Source organism: Vicugna pacos, chromosome 6 (assembly GCF_048564905.1).
Source record: "Vicugna pacos chromosome 6, VicPac4, whole genome shotgun sequence".
Lineage (NCBI taxonomy): Eukaryota > Metazoa > Chordata > Mammalia > Artiodactyla > Camelidae > Vicugna > Vicugna pacos.
Genome location: NC_132992.1, coordinates 60,458,106 through 60,470,206, shown reverse-complemented (window position 1 = coordinate 60,470,206; position 12,101 = coordinate 60,458,106). Strand labels below are relative to the sequence as shown.

At 32.0% G+C, this 12,101-nt stretch overlaps 1 protein-coding gene across 9 annotated transcripts in view; it reads left to right on the top strand.

Moving 5' to 3' along the window:
* C6H14orf39 (chromosome 6 C14orf39 homolog) overlaps positions 1 to 12,101 on the top strand; it is a 134,960-nt gene that overhangs the window by 66,629 nt on the left and 56,230 nt on the right. For 5 of the 9 annotated variants that reach the window (XM_072963164.1, XM_072963165.1, XM_072963163.1 and 2 more), the window contains 2 exons: positions 2,102 to 2,159; positions 8,827 to 10,540. In XM_072963164.1, coding sequence (XP_072819265.1) covers positions 2,102 to 2,159; positions 8,827 to 9,026 — 258 coding nt within the window. In that variant the 3' untranslated portion in view covers positions 9,027 to 10,540. Of the gene's footprint in view, positions 1 to 2,101; positions 2,160 to 8,826; positions 10,541 to 12,101 lie in introns of those variants that run through there. The other 4 variants (XR_012073663.1, XR_012073662.1, XR_012073661.1 and 1 more) reach the window with 2 other exon arrangements.

Below are 12,101 nucleotides of genomic sequence, written 5' to 3'. Positions count from 1 at the left end.
CATACAGAAAAATAAACTCCAAATGGCTTAAAGAATTAAACATAAGACAAAGACACCATAAACCTCCTAGAAGAGGACATAGGCAAAACATTCTCTGATATGAATGGTAGCAGTATTATCCTAGTTCAGTCTACCAAGGCAATAGAAATAAAAGCAAAAATTAACAGATAGGACCTAATTAAACTTATAAGCTTTTGCACATTAAAGGAAACCATAAATAAAACAAAAAGACAACTTACAGAATGGGAGAAAATATTTGCAAATGATGCATCTGACAAGGGCTTAATTTCCAGAATATAAAAACAGCTCATACAACTCAATAACAAAAAAGCAAACAATCCAATCCAAAATGAACAGAAGACCTAAACAAACATTTCTCCAATGAAGACATACAAATGGCATATGAAAAAATGCTCAGTATCGCTAATTATTAGAGAAATACAAATCAGAACTGCAGTGAGGCATCCCTCATTGTGATGGCCATCATTAAAAAGTCCACAAACAATAAATGCTTGAGAGGGTGTGGAGAAAAGGGAACCCTCCTACACTGTTTTTGAGAATGTAATTTGGTGCAGCCATTATGGAAAACAGTATGAAGATTCCTTAAAAAACTGAAAATAGACACCCTATGATCCAGCAATCCCACTCCTGGGCATAAAACTCTAATTTGAAAAGATATATGCACCCCAGTGTTCATAGCAGCAGTATTTATGATAGCTAAGACATGGAAGTAACCTAAATGTCCATTGACAGATAATTGGATGAAGAAGTTGTGGTATATATATATATAAATATATAGGAATATTACTCATCCATAAAAAGGAATAAAATAATGCCATTTGGAGTAACATGGATTGACCTGGAGATTGTAATACTAAGTGAAGTAAGCCAAAAACAGAAAGGAAAATACCATATGTTATCACTTCTATGTGGAATCTAAAAAATGACACAAATGAACTTATTCACAAAACAGAGACAGACTCACAGACATAGAAAACAAACTTATAGTTACCATAGGGGGAAGGGAAGGGTGGAGGGATAAATTGGGAGTTTGGGATTTGCAGATACTGACTACCATATATAAAATAGGTAAACAACCAGGTCCTACTGTATAACGTGGGGAACTATATTCAATATCTTATAATAGCCTATAATGAAAAGGAACACATATATATATAGTGATTCAGATATCACTATAGAATCACCATGCTATATACCAGCAATTAGCACAACATTGTACACCTCAATTAAAAAAGAAATAAGATTTTTTAATATGTAAAGAGCCTATATGTACTAGTAAGAAAAATTCCTACCTCAGCAGAAACATGGACAGAGTCCGGTGAGTAGATTATTCGCTGAAAAAGAAATTCAAGTGACTTACAAAATCTCTGGGTAAAACAGCTTTCCTTATTAATTGTCAAAGAAATAGAAATCTGCACAATAGTATTTATTCAAGTATGATTTATATTAGAAAAGGTAATAGAAACAACCTAAATGTTTAAAACAAAAGGATTGAAACTATGTGGTATGTTCATATGGAGGAATATTAAAATGCCATAAACAGAATCAGGTTTTGGAAAAATAGTGACATGGAAAAATGCTCATAATGCAATGTAAAGAAGAAAAAAAAAGACAGAAAACTATCTTGTCATGGTCCCATTTTTTAAAAAGCCTGTTTTACAGAGAAGATAGACTCTTTTGGCAGCAAAACTTGATCTGAACTGATATAAAGCTGTCATACTTTCTACTATTTTTATAGTCATGAAAGCAATACCAACAGTCTGATTTATAAAAGGCCTTCAGAATAAAACAAGTTAATTAGAATTTTAGGTTACATTTATATTCCAAACTTCTTAGTACAATACATGTTGCCTATTAATATTTTATCTGTTGCCAAAATCAAGTCAGTAAGCCTTATTTTAGTAAGCCAATGATAGTTTGGAAGCTATATCCCTTTTTGAGTGTGCTGTGTAGAATGTTGCCATTTTTGTCTACTCTAATTATGCTTATTAGAAGAACTAGGTTTTAGAGTCAAATACATATGCTATATATACTGTTCCACTGATTTCATGAGTAATATTTAATGGAAATTATTTTTCAGTTTAATGAACATTATTCTGTGGGAAATTTAAATCCTCTCTCATCACAACAAGAAATTGGTAAGTGATTTGAAGTTTATTATATATAAAATCATGTTAACTTTCGCCCTTTGCATTTAGTTTGTCTCTAGCTGATTTTTTTAGGCCCTCAGTTTACTTTTTAAAGATTACTGTTACTTCTGTACCACTCACTAATTATTATTATTATTTTTTATCAATTTAGCTGCTTCTTTCATTGTTCTATGAAAACTTGCTTTTTCCTTTTTCCAGTATTACTAATGACTTAGCAGTTATGAAACATCATAAGTATTTTGCATTTATTCAGCATTTGATAGAGTTGACTACTCCTATCTTCTTTCTGGAGTTTTTGGATTTTTTTCTTATTTATCTGGTGCTTTCTTTTTATTGGATCTTCTTTTCTCTTTTATCCCTTGATTAATTCATTTATCCAGCATATAAATATAAATATATTTGCGTGTATATATAGTATATTTTATAACAAGTATTGCTTTTGGCTCTGATGATAGAATAGGATGCTGTCAGTGGAAGTGGTGAGAAGAGGTCAGATTTTGGTTATTAAGTTTTCTGAAGGTACAGCTGTAAGGATTTGCTTATAGACTGACTGGATGTAAGGATTAAGAGAAAGAAACAAGGATGATGCCAAGATGTTGACATTAATAACTGTTAAGAATGGAACTAACATTTATTGAAATATGGAAGGCTATAGAAAGTAATTTGAGATTGACAGATTCATTTTACAAGTGTTATCATTGAAAAGCCGATGTTAGATATCTAAATGACAGTACGTAGAAAATTTTATATTTGGATCTAGAATTCAGTGGGGTAGAGACATAATTTTGGAATTATCATAAATGGTATTAAATGAGACCAAAACAAATCTACCAATTGTAGACATTCTTTAAATGCCCACCATCTAAAATATTAAATCTATTTCTATTCTCCCCTTTGACATTCTCATTCACTTGACACTCATTCGCTTCAGCACTTTCAAATATTATGATACAGGTGATGACCAAATTTATATCTTTCCTCCTTGACTTCTCCTAAACTCCAGGACCTTAGTTTTTTTAGCCTTCCCCCTGCTCCAGTTTTATTGAGATAAAATCGTCATACATCACTGTATAAATTTAAGATGTGTAACAAAATGGTTTGATTTATACATACTGTGAAATGATTACCACACTAAATTTAGTTAGCATCCATCATCCCATATAGATACAATAAAAAGAAAAAGAAAGAAAAGAAAAAAATCTTTCTTTGTAATGAGAACTTTTAGGATTTAATCCCTTAACAATTTTTATGTGTATGACACAACAGTGTTAACTATTGTCATCGTAGTGTACATTACATCCCTAGTACTTATTTATCTTGTAACTGAAAGTTTGTACCTTTTGACCACCTTCCCCCAGTTTTCCCTCTCCCTACTCCCACCTCTGGTAATCACAAATCTGATCTCTTTTTCTGTGAGTTTGGTTTTCTCTTCTTTTTTTTTTTTTGAGGTATCATTTGTAGGTGAGACCATACAGTATCTGACTTATTTCACTTAGTAAAATGCCCTTAAGGTCTATCCATGTTGTAAATGACAGGATTTTTCTCTTTTTCTCTTTCTGGCTTTTAGAATGACATTCTCCAGGAACATCCATGTTGCTGCAAATGGCGTTAAGAGATTTTTCTCATTTTTTATCACTAAAAATATTCATGTGTGTGTGTGTGTGTGTTTGTCTCACAACTTCTTTATCCATTCGTTTATCAATGCACACTTAGGCTGCTTCCATGTCTTGGCTATTATAAATAATGCTGCTATGAACATGGAGGTGCAGTTATCTTTTCCAGTTAGTGTTTTTGTTTCCTTTGGCTATATTTCCAGAAGTGGAATTGTTGGATCATATGGTAGTTCTATTTTTAATTTTTTGAGGAAACTCCCTACTGTTTTTTGCAGTGACTTTATCAGATTATAATCCCATGCCAGCATTTGTTACCTCTTGTCTTTCTGATGATGGCCATTCTAATAGACATGAGATGATATCTCGTTGTGGTTTTGATTTGCATTTCCCTAGTGGCTAGTGATATTGAGCATCTTTTCTTTTCATGTACCTTTTGGCCATTTGTATATTTCTTTGGAAAAATGTCCATTCAGGTGGTTTACCTATTTTTAAATTGAATTATTATTATTATTATTATTATTATTATTATTATTATTATTATTATTATTATGCTGTTGAGTTGTATGAGTTCTTTATATATTTTAGATATTAACCCCTTATTGGATATATGGTTTCCAAATGTTTTCCCCACTCTATAGGTTATCTTTTCACATTGTTGATTGTTTCTTCTGTTGTGCAAAAGCTTTTTAGTTTGACGTAATCTCATTTATTTTTTATTTTGTTCCTTGTGCTTTAGGTGTCATATCCAAAAAGTTGTTGCCAAGACCCATATCAGGGAGCCTTTTTCCTGTATTTCTTCTAGGAGTTTCATGGTGTCAGGTCTTACATTTAAGTCTTTACTTTGTTTTAGCAGCTTTACATGTCCCACCTGTATTATTTTAATTCTTGTGAGTGGTGTAAGATAGGGATCTAGTTTCATTCTTTTATATATGAATATCCTATTTTCCTAGCATTGTTCATTGAAGAGACTCTTTTCTCCAATGAGTATTCTTGGATCCCTTGTCAAATATTAGTTAACCAAATATGCTTGGGTTTATTTCTTGGTTCTCAGTTCTGTTCCATTGGTTCCATTGATCTGTTTGTTTTTAATGCCAGTACTATACTATAGCTCTATAGTATAGCTTGAAGTCAGGAAGTGTAATTCCTCTCTCTTTGTTCTTTCTCAGGATTGCTTTGGCTTTTCTATTCTGGTTCCATATAAATTTTTGGATTGTTTTTTCTACTTTTGTTAAAGAAATGCCATTGGTATCTTGAAAGAGGTCACATAGAGTCTATAGATGGCTTTTAGTAGTATTGACATTTTAACAATATTAATACTTCTAATCCATGGCCATGGGATACCTTTCTGTTTATTTCTGTCTTCTTCAGTTTTTTCATCAATGTCTTGTAGTTTTTAGAGTAGAGGTCTCTCACATCCTTGGTTCAGTTTATTCCTAAATATTTAATTGATTTGGTGTAAATGGGATCATTTTCTTTCTTTCTTTTTTCAGATAATTTGTTATTAGTGTATCAAAACACTATTGATTTTTATGTTTATTAGTATCTTGCAACTTTACTGAATTTGTTGATTAGATGTAACAGTTTTTTTTTTGTGGAGTCTTTAGGATTTTCTGTATAGAAAACTGTGTCATTTGCAAATAGAGACAATTTTACCTCTCCCTTTCCAATTATGGTTCCTTTTATTTCTTTTTCTTGTCTGAATGCTCTGACAAGGATTCCCAATACTATGTTGAATGGGAGTGGTGTAAGAGTGGACATTCTTGTCTTGTTCCTGATCTTAAAGGAAAAGCTTTCAAACTTTTACTGTTGTGTATGATGTTAGCTGACGGCTTACCATGTGTGGCTTTTGTTATGTTTAGTATGTTGAAGTTAGTTTCTTCTACACATTTTTTAGAGGTTTTTTTATTATGAATGGGTTAAAATTTGTCACATTCTTTTTCTGCAACAGTTGAGATGATAGTATGTTTCTTTTCTTTCAATCTATTAATGTGATGTATTACATTTATTGATTGCATTGAACCATCCTTGCATCCCAGGTATAAATCCTGCTTGATCATGATAAATGATCCTTTTAATGTGCTGCTTATTTGGTTTGCTAGTATTTTATTGAGAATTTTTACATCCATATTTATCAGAGATATTGGTCTGTAGTTTTCTTTTCTGGTTGTGTCCTTTTCTGGCTTTAGTATGAAGGTAATGCTGGCCTTATAAAATGAGTTTGGGAATGGTCCCTCCTTTTCAATTTTTTAGAGGAGGTTGAAAAAGATAAACATTAATTCTTTAAATATTTGGCAAAATTCACCAGTGAAGCCATCTGGTAAGACTGTATTTCTTATTGTATAATTGATATCTCTTTGTATCTAGATATCTGTCAACATTAAAAACTCTGTATCAAAATCAAACTTGTTCTTCTTCTGAGGTACCTAATGGTATCTCCATTATTCTAGTTGCCAGGACTCAGAACGTCAGAGATCATTTTAACTTATTTCTGTGCCTATTCATTCAGCTAGTCATTAAGTTTTATCAGTTCTCTTTCTGAAATATTTATTTCCTTTTCTATTTTCATTATATTGAAATAATTATATTTCAGACTCTTATTACCATTCACATGGGCTATTGCAGTAATATCATAATTGGTCTTTTCATCCTTTCAGCTTACTAATATATCATAGCCCAATTAATCTTCTTTATGCATAATGTTGGCTTTTTCATTGCTCTAGTTAAATCCCTTTACTGACACCCCCATGGAGTTGCAAATTATGCTCCTAGTTTTCTAACCTATCTCCTAAGCCTTTTCTCTTATAAGAATAAGCTGTGTGTGCTTTGACCAGATTGAGGAACTTTCTGCATCCCAAATCTGCCCACACTTTTTTTGTTTGTTTGTTTGTTTTCTTTTTTTTTTTTTTTGAGATAGGGGGAGGGAAGTAACTAGGTTTATTTGAGGTACTGGAGATTGAACCCAGGACCTCATGCATGCTAAGCATGCACTCTAGCACTTTGAGCAATGCCTCCCCTGCCGACACTTTCTTGTCCACTTTTTTCTTCCTGAAATCCTTGACTTCCATCTCTTTCTGTCTTTTCAAGACTAAGTTTTCTTCTATAAAACCTTTTATTTTCCCCTTCAACATTCTGTTCCAAAAAGGTCTGTCCCTGAAAGGGACCATATGAAGGACATTCTCAAAACTATAAAACTTGGGACTCTGGTTGCCTAAAAGAAAGTAAAGAGTATATTATTTGACTAGTAAATAACTTAGTCTATGAAAACTTCCCAGATCAACACCAGACTGCCAGCAATTGGAATGGACTTTCCATTAGTCATTTTTAAATAAAGTAAAAGCAGAGTATCCATATTTAATTAGATTATTTCTAGGTTGAGACTTCTACATATACTATTACAAATTATAAATTTTAAAGATTTTTTATGAATTTTTTAGTCATTGTTATATAGAAATAAAATTTATTTTCTGTTTTGAAAAAAGAATCCCTCTCTTTTAAAAAAAATTCTGCCATATGTCATTATTTAAGAATATATATATAATCTCTTCTAATCAGATTCTTTGGGAGCAGGGACTCTGATTTTTTTATCTTTGAATTCTCCACAGCACCTAGACTACACAGTAATATTTCACAGTAATATATTATTTTATTTACAGTAATCATAGGAGTTTTATGAAGACTTCATATGCATTTCTTTTCTTCTGAAATTAAAATAATGTCAAGGGGAGATTCAAGATTTTTAGTTCTTTCCAGATCTACAGTTGTATTATAGTTATTTTCCTTTGTTTAAGTATTATGAATATGTACTGAAGTCAATCAAAAAATGAAGTGAGAAAGGGAAAGAGGAAGAACTCAAGGATCAATCTGTCCATCTGTCTGTCCTTCTGTCCATCCCTCTATCCATCTGCCCACTCACTTACCTACGCTACTGCTGATTTGGTTAGCTTTATTTCAAGCAAAATAACTGAGATGTTTAAAAATGTATGAAATTTTAAAGTGGCACAAAGTAAATTGTTTTGCTTAATGTACTCATTGAATTGGTTCTCTATGGAAAAAATATAGGTACTTTAAAGGACTTATTTCAAGTAAATGTTTGGATTACTGTACATTTAAAATTATTTAATAATAATTAAACTTACAATTAAGATATTGAAACATATTTTTATAGTTACAGTCTTAAATAATATAATGAATGAATACCTTTTTTAATGGCAGTTTTTGGAATCGTCAACCAAATAATTCTATATGTAAAGTTGATTTCAAAAATTCCTTTTAAAACTATAGAAACTTTTTCACTGTTGTGTCAGTTTCCTTGAACAATTCCACGAGCAGTATATAGTAGTTACTCAATAAATAATAGTTGAATAAATTTGACTTATGCACTATCTCTCAGATCCAGCATTTCTTTCTCTATTCCCTTTGCTATGATTTTGGATAAGGCTAAACTTTCACCATCTCTTTCCTGTTAGCTCTATTTCTAAACATTTTCCTGTTCCAGCCTTTCTACACATTCTCTCTTGATTAATCCTTATAAAGCAGTTCAAATTCTGTCTTACCTCTGCTTGAAAAATTTTAATGGCCTCATGTTACTACAAAATAAAGTCCAGATTCTATAGCTGGAAATTCATCAGTATTTCCAAGCTCATCCTGAATAATTCCTTAATAACCCTTTGTTATTTCTCAGGGCTTCTGATAACGTGAATTGACTTCTGTTGCCCTTATGTTTCCTTTGCGCACCTATTTCTGTGCCTCTGTGCTATTCTCTCCATTTGAGGTGTTTTACCCCTCTTTCTACCTTATATGCTAGTTCTTGATATGCTTGGGTTCAAATTACTTCAAGGTGAGGGTTAAATTTGAACCCGTTTAACCTTCCAGAGTACAAAGGACAATGCTTTTTGTACATAAGAGGAAAATAGTTAAGTACATGGTAATAGATACATGACTCAATGTTGCTCTATTTATTATATGCAGTATACTGTAATTTGGTATGTTATGCAAATTATGTAACTTAAATAGCATGATATTGTAATAATTGTCTTCTTTAGGAAACTTATTTGGGAAACCAGAAGGAGAAGATGCCTTTACTTTTTCTTTTCCATCAGACTCTTCAACTCATACATTTGGAGCTGGAAGAGATGATTTTAGTTTTCCGTTTTCATTTGAACAGGATCAAAACTCAACACCTTCTTCTGTAAAAGGTTTTTCATCCTCCTCACAAAATACAACTCAATTTACTTTTTTCTGAACTAGTTACTAATTTATTGAATTATTTTACTGCTTTGTAATCATCTAGGGCACAAATTTACATTATTACTTAAATATGATAGTAGCTTTCTTTTGTTGATTAAAGCAATAATGGGTTACCACAGTTACATTATTTGATTTTATTTATTTAAATATTGAAGGAAATTAAGCCTATGCCATCTACTTTCATTTTTATTTGCAGCATTAGCTATCATTATTTGTTTTGGTTTTGATTTTGCAAGCCATATTCAGACAGAATCTATGCTTCACTACTGTAGTATAGAGTGGTACTTTAAGAATAATCTCAGAGAATTTATGTTTTTTATAGTGAATAAAATGTATTATTTTTTATAATATAATAAAAATTCAAATAGTATCAGTTACTCTAATATCTTTAATAGGAGGAAATTAAATGTGAAGGGCTAGAGTAATTTCTGAAAATTGGATGGTTGCATTAATGGTGATACTGTTAATATATATTTTTGCTTAACTCTTTTTGAAGAACATTTAAAATTCTGTTTCCTGTCTTCAACAAAAAATTCATCTTTATATTTTATATGCAGAACTTGCTTGTCAATCAATTATATAGCTTAAATGAAGATAATTAAAATTTGGTTAAATTATATGGACATATTGCTCAATAGCTTTGTATCTTGTGCTTTAAAAAATTAGTTGTATTGAGTTATCAAGTTATAAGAAGTCTGACTCCATATTTTGGTGTGTGAGCGCTGACAGGTGTTAAGCCTCACCCTGTTTTCTTCCCCTTCTGCCCCACATCTAGCCAAGCTAAAAAGAGAGCCCAGATGTTCACTCTTTTGGCACTAGTTCAAAACATGTATAGGAACTTTTGCCCTGGCCCACCCCTAACCACCTTAAAAACCCAAAGCCAATCTCCTTTCTCTACTCTGTCAAGCCATTTTCAGACCAGCTTGGGAGGCCTGGTCTTCTCTCCCCAGAAAATGTTATTATGGAGTAGTAAACCTTTTCATATCCTACTGGAGTGTGTGATGTCATCAATCTCAATATCCAAACCAAATTTGGGATGAGACTCAATCTTGCTTCTTCAGAGTGTCTACAACATATTACAACTGTATTAAATTAAGCCTTCTCAAACGTTTTGGAAGTCAAAAGCATGATATGACTAATGATAGAAAGGATTTAAGGAAACATTGGACTATGTTTTTAAAAATCTTTAACAGCTGGTTGAAAGATAAAAATTTTAGTTAAAAAATTGGGATTTTTCTTTTTGTATCAATTTTTAATTTTACTGACCTTGTGATTTAATTAATTGATAGTTTTGGTGTAATAAAGACATGGACATATATGAGAAAGGATAAAAATGTTGCAGTTGATTTGTTATTAATTAAGAGGTTCAAAACTGGCTTCAGCCTTGAAAGGCCCACTGGTTTCATGGCTTAGTTTTACTTTAAATAGAAAAATGTATAGCGTACCAGTATGGTTAGATTTATCATGTATCAGTATAAGAGGTAAAATAAAATAAGTGTTTCTAAAGTATCTACAGTGTGTTTAATGTCTTGAGAGCATGTAAAAGAGCTAAAAGATACAGTTTTATACTCAAAAAACTTACAATTTAGTTGAGAAGACAAAACTTAGGAAACAACAAAAACACATTAGAATAAAATAATTGACAATTTTATTCTATAGTTTATAATTTGGTCTGTGCTAGAGAAGAGACTGAGTATTTTAAGAATTAGATAAAGAAAGATCATCATGGATTGGAAAGCCTGGGAAGGATTCATTGAAAAGGTATGATTTGCATTGGAACTTTAAAAGTATGTAGATTGTAAAATTTTTGAGTGTAATATTTGATGCCTTTTTTTTATCTTTGCATTTTTTACTGCCTAACTCTAGTAGCTAGTGTTTAGTAAGATTTCATTAAATGCTTGTTGAATTAATAGAGTTGAGCTGAACTGGTGAAGGAAGTAGGGAGGACCTTCTAGGTAAGGGAAACCATATGTGCAAAAGAAAATGTAATCACAAATATAATATGTGTGGAGGAAATTCAAGAGTAGGCCGAATTGGAGTGGACGATAACAGTAGGAAATTGAATTTAATAGATATGGTAGGACTGATTTGTGGAGGATCTTCAAGTGTTTTGACTTGATTTCTGAGGCCAATAAATGCCAGAGTTGCATGAGGAAACAAATGGCTAAGAAAGACTAACTGGCAATATAGTTAAGAGTTGGGAGAAATTAGATTTAAAACAATTAGGAGGCAATTGCATTGGTCCAGGTATGCAGTGGTAAGTTCCAGGTGATAATAACTGTGCATGAAATCTCCCTCTGCCTTCCTTTTATAAGAACATGTGGTTGCATTGAGGCCCCTCTGGATAATTCAGATAATCTTCTCATTTTGAGATCATTAACTTAATCACATCTGCAAAGACCCTCCCCTCTTTTTCTTGTTATATAAAGTAACATGCACTGGTTCCAGGGAGTAGGAAATGGGTATCTTTGGGGAGAAATTTTTCTAGCTTATTATATAGGAAATAGTGTTGTATACTTTCTTTTAGTCTTTAGCATTATTCAGTCAAAACACCATTTTCCAAAGTTACTTAGGCTAGCTCCTATCTTCCCCACTGCCTTGATTATGATCATGTCACTTATTCATAATACAGTTAGATTTATTTGTGGCCATCTGCATTTCATCTTGAGTTTATTTGAATTCCTGGTTGATCCCTTAGTACATAGTAAAACTCTGTCTTTTTGATGTGCAGCTCTATCCATTTTAACAAATAGAGTCATGTATCCACCACTGCAGTACATACAGAACAGTTCCACCACACCTAAAATTCCCTAGTGTTGACCTTTTGTAGTCAACCTCTCCCTCTGCTTCCAAAGCCTGGAAACAGTGGATCCGTTTTCTGCCCTTATAGTTTTGTCTTTACCAAAATGTCATATAAATGGAAACATACTATATGTAGCCTTTGGTTTCACTTAGCAAAGTTATTTAAGCTTCATCCATGTTGTTGCATCAATCAATAGTTTGTTCCTTTTTATTGCTAATTATTAATATTGTATGGATATAGTACAATTGGTTTGTTTACCTGTTGACA